This window comes from Gouania willdenowi, chromosome 5 (genome assembly GCF_900634775.1).
Source record: "Gouania willdenowi chromosome 5, fGouWil2.1, whole genome shotgun sequence".
Taxonomy (NCBI): Eukaryota; Metazoa; Chordata; class Actinopteri; order Blenniiformes; family Gobiesocidae; genus Gouania; species Gouania willdenowi.
Window position 1 is genome coordinate 22072801 of NC_041048.1, and position 15519 is coordinate 22088319.

Sequence of the window (15519 nt, forward strand, 5' to 3'; positions counted from 1 at the left end):
TAGAAAATAGTGAGAAAGACAAGTTAAACTGATGGGTGGTGCTGGGTTTTACACATTCCTACTGTATATTTAATGTGTTTATTATGTGAACAATTTTCTTTTATTTATTTTTTTTTTACAAACTTAATTTCTTTTGTTATTTAATAAAACTACCACTGTGTGGGAAAACCAACAACAATCATAGCAGCAATTCTGTATTTTATTACATTTTTTTTAATCAAGATTTTGCTTAAATGGACGAGTTCCTCTGGTAACTTTGTATAATTAGGAACGGAAACAAAAAAAATAAATTGAGAGTTATAATTCTAATAATATTCATAATAATAATAATATTATAAATTTATGTTTCAATAGTGAGAATGCCTTACAGCAGACATGGGCAACATGGCAACCAGGGGGCCACGTGTGGCTCTTGGTCTGATTTTGTGTAGTCCACAAATTGATTCCCCGAAAAATTGCAATTCATTAAGATGATTTGACAAATGGCAGAAAAACAGAAAATAAAATGAAAACTACAACAAAATACCCAATAACTCATGCACAATGACTTTGAAAACACTCTAAATTACAAAAATAACACACACAAAAGTACAGCAAATAACATCTAACTAACAACAAATTACTTCAAAAATACACAAAAAGACTCCAAAAACACAGTAAATAACAAGAAAAATACACAAACATTTTGTTCTTTCCTAAATACAGCCTTACAGCGTTTTCACAATAATACTAACTACAACTGTAAGCAGTTATGAAAGGGGGCCAAGCCTTACTGCGCGACTCGGCCCCCAGGTTTTGCGGAACCCACGGAAGTACGTCACAAAGGATGACGGGCTTGGGCCGAGCATCCTGATGTGTCATTGGCAGTGTTGTAATAGTAATGAGCGTGGCCCAGCCCAGGTGATTCAGTGCTATTCAGGAGTGGGCTTGGCCTATGTCAGAAGATGTGACTCGAATAAGGGAACGTGGATATAAAGTTTATATCCAGGTATTTCTGAGGCTTTTTTTTGTCTCTTTCTCCTCAGCTCAGCTGGTTAAGGTGTTGTGTCTGTGGTGGCTTTCTCAAGCATCTGACACAGGGCTAAGTGTGCATAGGTGTGTGGGAGTGTGATCACTATGGTGATTCGCTCTGTCTCAATTTTCAATTAAATAAATTTAAAAAAAAGAAGCTTTATAGGCATGACAATCATTTTTAAATTGCAAGTGTGACATTGAACAATGTACACACAAAAAGACATTAAAGAAGCATTTACATAATGCAAAAATAATACATGTTAAAAAATAGCAACATTCATGTGTCTCCCTGTGTGTCTTCATCCCTTTGTATGTCTCCATGTTTGTCTCTGTTCTTTGTCTGTCTTAAGTCTGCATTGCTTCGTGTGTGAAGGTCTGTGTGTTTGACCGAGGACCAGTTTGGTGAGGAGTGAGAAATCAGTCACACAAGCATTACCTTTAAAAAAATGTAGCATAACAGCATCACCGCTGGGAACATGTTGACCAAACTTTGCTATATTAGGGTCAAGTACCTAATAAACAACATTTTTAAACCTCATATAAATTGAACAAACCAATGAGAAGATTAAATGCTTTTAGCTGTGCTTAAGAAGACAGGAGGTGATCACAGAGGACTTATGTTCGTAAAATATTCATAGAAATTCAACAGTTTTTCCAATCCTGACCATTCAAAGGTTGTTGGTATGCTACTATGGCTGTAAGCATGTAAAGTGGTGTCTTTCCTCCATAAAGCAGGGATATGAAATATCACTATTAGCCAAGAACAAACACGTGTGACATATCTGTAAAAAGTTAGAGTGACGGACTTCTTTGTAGAACTAGAAGCTAAAATGTGAGTCCCTTAAATTTGATTAAAAATAATTTTTTATTAACAATAGCAAACTTCCTATGTATTTTGGAATATGGCTTCAAGAGACTTTTTTTGTACATCTTAATAGATTCTATAAGTCTGTACATTTTGGGATGTCTTGTGCAAAGGTGCCCTAGGGGCTGCTAATTTAAAAATTTCAAGGGGGTGCTACAGGGCCAATTTTGAAAAATAAATTACAGAATTGTTATGAAATTTGAGGTTTTGGTACTCCTTACATACATGGGAGGTTTCGTCCAATGCAAAAATGTCTAACTACTCAAATTGAGACTTTGCGTTTTTTGACGTGCGTTCCGTACAAACTCAACATCTTCCTGACAAATGATCATCCACTTGTCTGGAGCTTTTCTGAACACATTTGGGAAGTATGTGTTGAAAACTGTCAACACGATAAATGGTAAAATAGAAAAAGGACTTTTCTATCACCACCAAGGGGCAGTAACCAGTAAGACTTGTCACGTGAATTGTCATGTCATTGCGTGTGGAACGCGTTTCCCGTTCTGCACTTGACTTTGGGTTTTGATTGAATGAGTTTTGGCCGAGTTATTCAAACATTTCCAGTTTTAAAATGTATGAAACTTTAGCCCCCTGTAGGCCTGGCAATGTGGTAAAAACAAACAGTTTTAAACATAATGGTCTCCAACTTGTCAAGAACATATATCCTAAATTTAAAGTGGAAATTATGAACGCTCTAGAGAAGTTTGCTTTTAAAGACGTGTGGTTTGGCCAAAATTTGAGAAAAAGTGCCAAATTTGGCCTGCTAAATTCAAAATCGCAGACTTCCTGTTGAATTTAGGTTATAGGTCCAAATTACATTTTTGCTAAACACGATCCAATGCATATACCTACCAATTGAAATCCAGCTAGTTTAAACCACTGAAACATTACAAACTCTAGGTGGCGCTAACGAGTCCCGAAATTGAATCAACAACATACACCTTAAATTTTTCACTAAACTGTACCGTCCTGCCAAATTTCACAAAATTGCACCCCAGGGAAGGGCCTCAAAAATCCAAGTAAAGAGGTGGTAACTGTAATAATAATAATAATATGAAGAAGAAAAAGAAGAAGAAGAAGAAGAAGAAGAAGAAGAAGAAGAAGTTACGGGAACAATACGGCCTTTGCACCACCATTTTGATATAAGCACCATGAGATGTATTGTACTGTATTTGGTGCTTAATAATTGTTATTAATTCTTGTGAGACAAAAGATGGAAATATTGCATTTAAAAATAAACTAAATAGAGGCACATGAGTCTGAGTTAATTTTCAGCAGTTGTGCCTGTTGTCAGGGATGCAGAGTTGTGCAACAGTTGCACTGCTACCCTAAATCCTGTGAACCAGTAGGTGTTCCCTCCATGGTGATCCAGCAGACTGGGCGGACTTCAGCCTGCTTTACATACACTGGGCATTAAACAGAGCTCACTCTCACAGACTGGGACCAGTACAGACTACCTGGATGATTGTGATGTCTTCACCCAGTGCATCATCCAGGCCTCTGAGCCCTCTGGCTCCCAAACAGAAGACCAAGAAGAAACACTTTGTGCTTCAGAAGGTGAAGGTTTTCAGAGCCAGTGACCCCGAGCTGAGCGTGCTGATGTGGGGAGTCAACCACTCGGTAGATATGAGGACTCTGTGATGGTTTTATTACTGACCTGTGCACTAACTCTGTGTCCGTGTGCAGATCAACGACTTGAGCCAGGTACCTGTACCTGTCATGCTGCTCCCAGACGACTTCAAAGCCAGCACCAAGATTAAAGTGAACAATCACCTCTTCAACAAGTACAGTGTGTTCACTCTGTCTGATATGAGCTGCTCCATACATCCACATGCATCTCTGCACCATCACTGATAGCAAGAGTGCTGAGAAAGAAGTTGCACTCGTAGGGTTGAACTATATATGAGGAGTTATTAAAAGTTGACTGTGTGAAAAACTTTCACGTAACCTGGGAAAGGTCATTCTTTATGAGAACATAGCTTTATTGTGTGCAGACCTTAAAACTGGATGGCTTTTAATAATCCTTTAATCCATTCAGGAATCCAGGGTCAGTGAGGACTTTTAAAGAGAGGTTGGAGCAACAATAAAATGTTTCCTCAAGTTCAAGTGTTCCTGCCTCAGTGAAATGTCCCTGAAATGCTTTTTTTTAATCTTGTTTCATCTCCTACCTTGAATTACAAGTTGCTGCGAGTTTGTCCTTTTCTCATTGATTTTTAAAATACATATTTGTGTGCCCAGAGAGAATCTTCCTGGTCAGTTCAAGTTCAAAGAGTACTGCCCACTGGTGTTCAGAAACCTGCGGGAGCGCTTCGGCATTGAGGACCAAGATTATCAGGTATTTATTACAGCACTGTGCTACTCTGCACATTATCTGCTCTCTGCATTTGCATTTCTTTGAGTTCTATTTGCATACGGCAGGTGGCACACAGTCTTTCAGCACTCTGTTTAGGACACATTTGCTTTGTGCACAATTACAGTTGAGGCCTCCGGCTGTTGTGTATTGATGCACCCTGCACACATTTTAATGCATTGTCTGATATGAGTCATTGCACTGCACACCTGCATCAATGGAGGTAAATTGATAGATACAAATTGCAGTGTGTATTAGTGCCTCTCCCTTTGTTTTTTCAATTTTTCATATGCTGTTGAAGGTCAACACTACAAGAATCTTTTAAAGACAGCAATGCACAGTGCTTCTCCCTTTGTACATGGTTACACATACTGTAGTTGTTGCCTTGCAGTCCCTTGTGTTTAAGTGATGAAATGTAGTTGAGCAAAGTAGAATGTTTCTGTTGGGCCAGAGGTTTATAACAAGGAAGTTGTCCATGAAAACAGATCAATCGGAAATCTCATGAATGCCGAGTACACACAAGGGGATCATTTGTAGTGAATGTCATGCGAATAAAATGGCTTTTCCAGTCTAGTGATATACACTGTGTCTGTAAAAGGTGTTAAATTTGCAATCTGATGCGTGTCATGTCATTACACACACGCACACTCACACACACACACAGCATTTCCACCAACGTTTTTTGTTAAATGATGAGAAAAGTGAGGGCAGACTGACTTCACAGCAGTATGTTGGACTCTTTATTGCACTTGATAAAGTACATTTCACACCTTTTTGAGACATGAATGGTAGCCAGGTTAAGTTAGAGATACAGCTACTACTGCAGTGTCGCTTTATTGCTTTTTGTTAAATGCTGAGAAAGGTAAAGGCTCACTGACTTCAGATAGCCTTTTTCCCCGACTTGATAAAGCCTGATAAAGCTGCTTTTAATCAAAGCAGACCTTTAGGTTTTTAATTTCCAGGTTGCTGTGCTTTTCATTAGATGAAAAAGTTGAATGAGACATGTCTGCCAATAAAGAAAATTTGGCAATTCACAATTTCTTATCACCTCTTTATCTTTACATTTGGTGAACAATCCTGTCTACAGTAGTTAAAACCCCTTAGTTTATAATGTCGACTGATGCTGTGGTTTGACTCTCCAACAGGTTTCCCTGGCTCGCAGTTCTCCGTTCAGAGAGGAAGAGGGCAAATATTCGAGGCTGCTGACTTCATTTGACCACACTCTGGTGGTTAAAGAAATTTCCAGTGAGGAAGTGGAGGAAATGCACAACATTTTGCCCAAGTATCATCAGGTAAAGCAACACCTATAGGCGATAGCTGTACAAGTCAATATCAAAGTTCATGCCAGCAGAGTATGATAATGTGAACATCCATGAAAGAAAGAATATTTTTGCACTAAGTTCAGTAAACTGGACAAATATCTGATGTTTGAATGGTTTAAGCAAGTTTGAGGCAAGTGACGATGTTGAATAAATGTAAACATCACCAGAAGTTTAATGTTATTTTTAGTGGAAGCGCCCAGTGTGTGCAGTTGATGCTCTGCTTAAGGAAACCATTATTCTAACACGAGTCATGTATATGGGCTGAGATTTGTGCTACTAGAAACTGAATTTGGATAGTTGGTATTGAATTTGAAAGTAACAACTTGAAATTGAATTTACTGTTTTGAAACTGAATTAGTAACTTGAAATTGTATTGTTCCTGTTGAAAAAAAATAATCTTATTACATTCCAAACATCAACATGTTTCTGCTCCTCAAATTCAGATTCACTGCACGCAATTCAATTTCACTACACAGAGACACACTTCGGGTCCGCAAGGTTGAGCAATCAATCACTGATTCATGGAACTCCTGTTTACGTCTACAAAAACTCCTTTACGGCCGTTGAGGGTGTGACCATAGATATCATACAATGAAGGCATTTATTATCTATATCTATATAGCCCTGTAACTTTACATGGAAGTTATGTTTAGACTTTGCTAATAGACCAGCACCGTGGGCTGGTGACATCAGTCATCATTTGATACAAACATGAGCTCCGAGGGCTCTTTGCTTGTTATGAGAGCGCAGTGACCCAAAACACACCAGCATGTCCACCTCTGAAAGGCTGAAGAAAAACAAAATGAAGACTTTGGAGTGGCCTAGCCAAAGTCCTGACCTCATTCCTATTGAGATACTGTGGCATGACCTTAAAACGGGGGTACATGCTCGTAAACCCACAATTGTGGCTGAATTACAACAATTCTGCAAAGATGAGTGGGCCAAAATTTCTCCACAGCGTTGTAAGAGACTCATTGCAGGTTATCGCAAACGCATGATTGCAGTTGCTGCTAAGGGTGGCCCAACCAGTTATCAGGTTTAGGGGGCAAACTGTTTTTCACACAGGGCCATGTAACTTTGGATTTCTTTCTTCCTCATTAAAAAAAATCCTTCATTTAAAAACTGCATTTTGTGTTTACTTGTGTTATTTTTCACTGTTTAAATTTGTTTGATGATCTTAAACATTCAAGTGTAGAAAACATGCAAAAAAACAAGTAATCAGGAAGGAGGTAAACACTTTTTCACACCACTGGTATGTCACTCACACAACTGTTTGTTGGTGGGGGGGCTTGGGGTCGGTGGCAGGGTGCGCTGGGTCCTCGGCTCCTTGGTGCTTTCTCGGGTGTAAACGTGGGGGGCAGTGGCTGCCTCTCGGCTTGGTGTCTTGGGGGCGTCTGGAGGGCTGCTCGGCCTTGGGGGGGTTGCCTGAGCTCCCTGGCCCCCGCTCTTTCTGCTAGCCTGGCTGCATCTTTGGGTCCGGGGCAACGCTTGGGTTTGCAGTGTCGGTTCTTGCACATACATTGGTCTACAATGCACTGGCATGCCTTGGACTGTGGGATAAAACTCGTAGTGGGCTTAACTTTAGACACGTTGATCCCAAATACCTGTTTTAGGTATTACCACTCACTCCTTCCTTCTGTCCACAGCCACCACCATTATAGGTAAGCCTCATGCCTACAACTTCACATCTCACTCACTTTACATTAATCAACTGTTGGGGCAGAATAATTAGTTATGCTTAATAATATAATTACTTATATATTTTAATCCTTAAGCCTTGGGGTGTAACTTTCCATTGTGTGATTTTCATGTCTTAAACCTTGCTGGGTCAAACTGCCTTGTCAAAAGCACACAATATCTCCCCAAAACAATAAACGCACAAGGACGCATAGGCACTCTGTGTGCGTACTCACATGCTCACACAGTCACATGTCACATAGCACACCCCATACACATTCATTCACACACACAAACACAAACGCACACTCCTCCGTCTCTAAGACAACCGACAGATAACAGAACTGGTTGTTTAGACCCAAAAGAACAAACTGTCTTTCTTTTTTTCACCCTCTGTCCTCACCTCCTCCCTCTGCCTCTGTCTCAATCTCGGGGGGGAGGAGGGAGGGGGGAACTAAGGGGAGATATACGTGGCTTTAATATTGTGTCTCGTCACTCAGTCTTTGGATCGCCTGGCCAGGGGGTCACCATTTTTGTTTCCACTTTGTATTCTTTTATTTAGTTTAGAATAAACTATTTTTTATATAAAATCATCAATGCTTCTCCTGGACTCCATCATTCAACCAGAGCAATAAATCATGTCTTCAAATGAGGTCAACCGTAAATTCAGCCGTAACACAACTCTTCCCCACCCTTCCATTATCACCCTTGAATCTCTCCTCCCTGCTCCCAAATCTAGAGTTTTGTACAATCTGAGAAAGAAAGAAAGCACTGGTGAACTTGGCAACCCAAAAAGACCGAGACGTCACGAAAGACAACAGTGGTGGATGATCACAGAATCATTTCCATGGTGAAGAGAAACCCATTCACAATAGCCACCCAAGTTAAAAACACTCTCCAGGAGGGAGGGGTGTCATTGTCCAAGTCTATCATAAAGAGAAGACTGCATAAGTGTAAATACAGAGGGTTCACTGCATGGTGCAAGCCACTCATAAGTCTCAAGAATCAAAAGGCTTAATTGGAATTTGATGAAAAACATCTAAAAAAAGCCTGCAAAGTTCTGTAAGAACATTCTTTGGACAGATGAAACTAAGATGAACCTCTACCAGAATGATGGTACGAAAAAAGTATGTTGAAGGTGTGGTATAGCTCATGATCCAAAGCATACTATATAATATGTAAAACATGGTGGAGGCAGTGTGGTGGTTGGGCATGCATGGCTGCTTGTGGCACTGGTTCACTGGTGTTTATTGATGATGTGACACAGGACAGAACCAGTCGGATGAATTCTGAGGTGTTCAGGGACATAAGATCTCCCACTTACGATCAAAGCCAGCAAAGGCCCGATTGTCGGATGTTGCAAACGTCATCGTGTCTGATTTTCATTTGGTGTGGGGTGTGTTAAGTGTGCTTTTGTCCGGTCGGGTCTGCTCGGAAGGGCTCCGACGGAGGGAACGTAGACAATGAATATGGTTAATATTTGCGACTAGCTTGTCCAATTACTTTTGAGCCCCTGAAAAAAGGAAATTGTGTTTTAAAATTGCTTTAGTTCCTCAGATTTTTATGCAATCTTTTTGTTCAACCCACAAAATTAAAGCTTTGTAAAATCATACAAATACTCGGTAAGAAAAGTTCAAAACCATGCATGGTTTGTCAGTAAATTAAACATGCAAATTTGACCGCATTCAGATTTGGGATTCCCGCAATCAGTGCATCATGTTGATGATGTCAGAGGAGGAACTCATAACTTATACATCGCTATTTGAGAAATATATTTCTAACATGTTTACCTTTCATGCTGGGATCCTGTTGAATCAGAACTAGAGTTTGGAACCATACGTTCTGATTGAAGGAAATGACTGTAGATGAATCACTTTGAGTTCCTAAGGTGTAAAACATTTAGTTTGACCTATTCAAACAGCGCTTTCCCTGCAATTTTAACTTTGAGTAATACCCTCATCCAGGCGATGTGTTCATTAACTCTTCATGATGGGTCTTCCTTTTCCTGCAGCACATTGTCACCTGCCATGGCAGCACTCTGCTCCCACAGTTCCTGGCCATGTACAGAGTCAGTGTGGACAATGAGGAAACGTACCTGTTGGTAATGAGGAACATGTTCAGCCACAGACTGCACGTTCACAGGAAGTATGACCTCAAGGTAAATCATCATTCTGTTATTCCACTGCTGTGCCCTTGTTATACTGTTGGAGTCTATCGCAGCCGACCGCTGGTGGAGAGACCATTGATATATATCAAAGATGGACAACTTTTATTAAAGTGGGGGCCACAAAAATGTGTCTGATCCGAGGGCCACATGATCAACATTCATATCAGCATTTAGAATAATGACCAACATGAGCATCAATACAGGAAAAAATAAAGGGTTCAGAAATCAGAAAATCAGAATCAGAAAAGTTTTTGTTCGCCAAGTACAGTTTAAAAACAGTACAAAGGTGGTTGGCGCGAAGAACCAAAAAGAACAAAAAAAACAAACCAGAAACAACAATAACAATAACAACAATAATGATAAATATAAAGGATCAATATATACAGTACATACGTATGTACAAGTGCTGCAGGTAATATTGTCATTTTGTGTGTTTTTAAGGAGTTGTTTGTGTATAGTGCAGTTTTTTGAATATTTTGCCGATTGTGGTCCTTTTTGCTGTTATTTTAGAGAGTTTTTGATACTTTGTCTTTTTGTAGTCATCTTGTGTGTTTCTGTTTTTGAGGCATATTAGAGTGATTCAAAAGTGCGCTGTAAATGCAAACCAAGCGAAATCAAAGTGATAAAATGATCAGCTCTTCTCCATCCATTTGAGCCGAGCACAATGCTATTCCTATGGGTGAAAGCAGAATATGAGCCACACATACTGCAGTCAGGTGTGTTGAACACTGCAGAGGTACCAGTTACATGCAGCAAACTGTAAAAAAATAGACAATATAGTACAACATGTGTAAGTAGCATGGTGTCAGGTTTGCACAGACTTTTTCCTCTCTGCAGCTGTGAGAGGCTTCAGCAGAATCCTGTGAGGTATAGAAGTTATATACTGTAAATGTATTGGATGTAAAAGCCTTTTTTCTGTGAAGGTTTGACTCGGTGACATATCTGTGATTTCCCGCAGGGCTCTCTGGTTTCTCGGGAAGCGAGTTTTAAAGAAAAGGTGAGACGAGAGTCAGAGAAGATCTATTAGTGAACACTTTCTTTATAGAGTGATGATGATATCATCATGCAGCGCCACAGAAAGCCTGATAACAAGTCACTATTTACCGTACAATCAGCTAAACATGCAGGACAGGGACTTTTCAAAGTGGACTCGGGCACCAGGGTTTTTAAATGCATCTGCAGATACAGAGGTGGCAAAAGTACTAGTCTTCAGTACTCAAGTAAAAGTATAGATACTTAAATAAAAAAATGACTCTGGTAAAAGTAAAAGTTTTGAAGTTGCTCACTTAATTGAGGTAAAGTAAAAAAGTACATTCTATCACTTCAATCCCGTCCCTTCAATAAAAAGACAGGGTTTTTAAACCCGCAAATTCCTTATCTTTTATTGTTTTAAGAACTTGTAGAAAACTGGTACATGGAAATAAATGAAATGTTTTGCCTGGAGAAATTAGCAGGCATTATACTATAGATAAAATGTGTAAAAATGTTTCAAGAAAAAAAAAAAAAATGCACATGCTCAATTACACCCAGAGCAGCTTTGAGTTCAACATTTTCTATTTATTCTTTAAACTTGAAAATGTTAACCATAAAACTAAGGGACCTGCCTAAGGACATCGAGTATACTGTAATACTAAGGAACTTTGTGATTTAGGTTTGTATGATTGGATTCTGCTTTTTCCAACATCTTCAGGGTAAAGAGCTGCCCACCTTTAAGGATATAGACTTCAGGAATAACATGCAGAAGGTGTATGTGAGTGATGAAGAGCGGGAGAAGATCATGGACAAGCTAAACAGAGACATTGAGGTGAAGTGCACTTTTTGAATGGTACCAGTGTGCTCTGTGGTGTGACCCTGTGTCCCTGTGGGCAGTTCTTAGCTCGGATGAAGATCATGGACTACAGTCTGTTGCTGGGAATCCATGATGTGGAGCGGGCTGAGAAGGAGGAGGAGGTGGAGGCGGAGCAGGAGGAGAATGAGTCGTCTTGTGAGGAGGAGGAGGTGGAGGACTCCACCTCACCTGAAGGCATCGCTGGTTACATGAACTCCTTCAAACCTTTAGGTCCTGGTGAGTTTGACCCCTACGTGGACGTGTACGCCGTGCAGAGCTCTGTGGGTAAGTCCTGACATCTCCTGTGTGATGCTACATTAAAGCTCTGATGTGGCTACTAAATAATGTGACTCTGTAGGAGCGCCACGGAGGGAGGTGTACTTCATGGGTCTGATCGACGTGCTGACCGAGTATGATACCAAGAAGAAAGCTGCTCACGCCGCTAAAGCTGTTAAACATGGGGTGAGATGTAACTCTTCCTCAGTGGAGATTGATTTGGCCAGGGGTCACCAACACAGTGCCCATGGGCCTCAGGTCACCCGCAAGGACCATGTGAGGTGCCCTCAGGAGCTCTAGTCACCAATGAGCTCCATCTAAAATCTGATTCAATTTCCAGGATTCAAATTCACAAAGATAAATACATATGAGAGATGTTAATACTTAGTCAACTTAAACACTGCTGATAAAGTTTTAGTATGAAATGTTTATTTTCACTGAAACATTGTGACAAATGTTAAGTGTTGCAGATCTTGGGGGTATTTCATCAAAGTGTTCCTAAGAGAGCCAGGCCTACGGTTTAAACCTGGTTTAGCCAAGTCGTCCGTGACCATGCTGGCTTTTCCCATTCCATCAAACTCTTCTCAGTTTGGAGCTCCCCAGCTGAGCCAAGCCAGCTGACGATGTTAAAATTAGTGCACGTCATCATAAGACCCACAAGATCGATCACAGAGTTAGTGATTAGAGACGTGAGGGCGCATGCGCTGTAGCTTTTACTCTGATTAGACAGCCAATAGAAACCAATGCTGAGACTAACAGGACATGATGTCATCAGTTACTGAGCAGTGAGAATAAAGGACGGACACTTTAAGACGTTTCTGTGGTTTGAACATTTGAAAAAGTAGTAAAGATTTATAGATGGTGTTATTTAGTCAATTTATCATCGAGAACAACTGAAGCATGTGATCCTACCCTGATTATGTGAGTTTGATAAGTTTTTTGTTAACACCTGTCAGTGTTTAATAAAAGACGATGCTGCTCAAGGTGCAGGTGAGCAGCACGCATGGGAAGTGTGTGCACTGCGCGCATCCCTAAAAGTGTAAAAGAGTTTTTTTGTCATTGGGGAGCCTTAGTGTTCTATCCTGTGACTGTCTCTGAACAGCATCTCCCTCTCTGTATATTCAGAGCTTTTTCATTATTAATCTCTGATCAATAAATGAACACTTACACCGTGCGGTAAACGTATACGCTGGGGCTGACATTATCAGCAGGAACATGCACAATGTGCTCTCATCCCAGTGTGTGTGATAGAGGTCTACTTGAATAGAAATACGTGTGTGCTGTAATAAAGTTTAACTGCAGAGCGCTGTCTGTTTATCATCCAACGGATTAATATAATACATAATCTTGCGCTTTTGCACATTCACAGTGTTAGCAGCTTCCTGCCTGAGTTCTCTCATTCCTGCCTTTTCTGTAACAACAGGGTTGACTTTGGTCTGAATTAAACTTCAGAATCTGGTCGGTACCAAGTTATGAAGTGGATCAGATCTGAGCGAGTATAAAAGCTCCGCCTCCTGGTGTGTGCTACACTGATTCACTGTTGCTCTTCACTGTTATCATGGATTTATATTAATTATATTTGTTTAAGATCATAAGCTGTTCCTCCATTCATTGTAAAGATGCTCAGTTTGCCAGTTCTCTCCATTGATTGGTCAGACGTTGCTATCTCCACCCCTTTCATGTGCATGTGCACGTAGCGAGGGTGAAATCACTTGGCCTAAATTAGCGTGTTGTGATCATAGGTGATGGACGTTCGTAAGACAGCTCCTGTCTGACAGGGAATGTTTGGTTAGTTGAAGCCAGCTAACGGAGATTAATCCAATCTAGATTAGTAACAGAGGCCCCTTGTGTTAACTCTTGTCTTTGTGTTTCCAAATATTCCTGCTCGTGTCTCCACCAGTGTGTTTGAGTTGTGAGTGATTAGCTGCCTCATTTTTGGACCTGAATTACCAACGTTATCCCTACCTGCTGCCTCCACCTGTCTGCATTAAGGTCCACATCCACACACCCTGACATTGTGTTTTATAATTATTTTCTATTGTCATTTTGTGCATTTGCTTTGAGGGTGGCATGTGGCCCTCAGGCCACCAGTTACCCTTGTTTGATGTAGAAAGAGGCGGGGCTTTGGAGGAAGAGCGAGAATGTGATGTGAAGTATATGACTCAGCAGATTCACTTCTAAAGCCCATATTCCACATGCTCCATCCTCGCTCTGTTCCCTTGAGCAAGGCCCTTAACCTTAACTCTAACTGCTCCCTGGGCACTACACTGTGGCTGCCCATTGATCCTCAGGGATGGCTGTTATTATTTATGACATTAATTCAAACCACTTGGTGACTGAGTGTGTGGCGCTCTTCCCCTCATTGATGATCTGTCTCTGTGTTTTACAGGCAGGAGCAGAAATCTCCACGGTTCACCCGGAGCAGTACGCAAAGCGCTTCAGAGAGTTCATGACAAAGATCTTCGCCTAGTCCAACATATCATTGTGATGTCACCCACTAGCAGCTTTTCTGTTTGTTTCTTTTCTAAGTGAACAAGTGATTGTAGTACTTTGGTCCTGTGCTATACTGCTAATGCTGTTTCTCTTGTCCATTCTCTTTCAATGGATAGTGCAGTAACAGATTATGCCTTTTAGAGTGTTGGTTCTTCTGACAACTCAAATAATTGTTTCTTGTTTCTCTCTACTTAAATATTTGGCAAGACTGCGTTGGCTTGGAGTGAAAACCAAATTGGCTGGACTTCAAATTCAATGTTTTTTCATGTTTATACAATAAAAAAGGTTCACAATGCTAGAGAAATACTACATATGAACATGTTTGAGGTGGAATTATAAAATCCCTTTAAGAGACGGGAATCAGGAACGTGCAACCCTGCATAGGGCATCAATAACCGAAGAAACAATTGTTACGAACTGATGAAAGTGAACACTTCTTCAAACAATGCCCATTGAAAAGAGTGTCATCATGACTGACACGTCACTAACTGATACACACACACATCCAGTCTTTCTACTAAATCCCTTCTTGTTGTATGTACGCTACTTGCACAAGCTCAGCGCCTGCTCAGGATTCAAGCAGATTATAAATGAGTGGGAGACTTAGGATGCTTGTGTCACAACAATGCTGGATGAGCACTATAACTTTTACATCACATCTAATTATCAGGCAAAATTGCTTTTTTGCAGGACTAGTTTTTTTTTATTTCACTTTTTGTTTTTTTTAACAAAATATCTATTTCGATTCCCAAACTTATGTATGCCTTCTCAAAATGATTCTTTTTTTTTTTTTTTTTTTTTTCTCACCTTGTCTGCACATGCTGTTGAAGGTTAACACTACAAGAAGTGCAATCTTTTAACAGCAATGCATATTTTATTATTGCAATTAAATAAATGAATTTATTTCATTGCATAATTGTGACCATCACCAGCCCTCCCTAGGGAAGGGTAAATACTTTATTAAAGGGAGGATGTAAAAAAGAGAGGGCAGTGTTACACCAGGGTGGGGGGGGGAGTTAACAGGGAGGAGGGATACAAGATAGGAAAACGAAGGGGAGGGGAATAGTCAATAAGTTTCAAGTGATGCGATGTGAAATTGTGGTTGTGTATATTGTGCTTATTGTTGTGTTATCAAGCCAGTCTGGTGACCAGTGTGCGGCTTAGGAATAATGGTGGTGGCTGTGAGCAGAGGAGGAAGTGAGTGGAAATTCCATAAAACAGGTATTTGGGAACAACGTGTCTATGGTTGAGCCCAGTATGAGTGTTATCCCACAGCCCGAGGCCAGTGCGTCCATGTGCGTTCGGGGGGCCAAGCAGCCCCCCGAACGCCCCCAAGATCCCAAGCCGAGAGGCAGCCATTGCCCCCCCATACACACCCGAGAAGGCCCCAAGGAGCCAAGGACCCAGCGCACCACGCCACCGATCCCAACCCCCAACCCCCAGGCCCCCCAGCCCCCCACCCCCCCACCACCACCCACACCCCCGCGCCCAGCACCCCGAGGGGAGGGCCCAGAGAACTCCCCGCCC

At 40.9% G+C, this 15519-nt stretch overlaps 1 protein-coding gene across 1 annotated transcript; it reads left to right on the forward strand.

The window, feature by feature from the left end:
• The first annotated feature begins 3310 nt into the window (after positions 1-3310).
• LOC114463535 (phosphatidylinositol 5-phosphate 4-kinase type-2 gamma-like) lies at positions 3311-14046 on the forward strand. The gene is made up of 10 exons (XM_028447156.1): positions 3311-3499; positions 3566-3663; positions 4118-4214; positions 5375-5521; positions 9240-9386; positions 10354-10392; positions 11086-11199; positions 11265-11508; positions 11582-11685; positions 13889-14046. The coding sequence occupies exons 1-10, from the start codon at positions 3341-3343 to the stop codon at positions 13967-13969; spliced, it is 1230 nt and encodes a 409-aa protein (XP_028302957.1). The 5' UTR covers positions 3311-3340; the 3' UTR covers positions 13970-14046.
• The last annotated feature ends 1473 nt before the right edge of the window (positions 14047-15519 follow it).

Bases quoted from the DNA above. Each gene is read 5' to 3' on its own strand.
- LOC114463535 (XM_028447156.1), top strand. From the start codon at position 3,341: ATGATTGTGATGTCTTCACCCAGTGCATCATCCAGGCCTCTGAGCCCT. The intron at 3,664-4,117 runs GTACAGTGTGTT...TTGTGTGCCCAG, and splicing joins AACAATCACCTCTTCAACAA to AGAGAATCTTCCTGGTCAGT. The intron at 11,686-13,888 runs GTGAGATGTAAC...TGTGTTTTACAG, and splicing joins CTAAAGCTGTTAAACATGGG to GCAGGAGCAGAAATCTCCAC.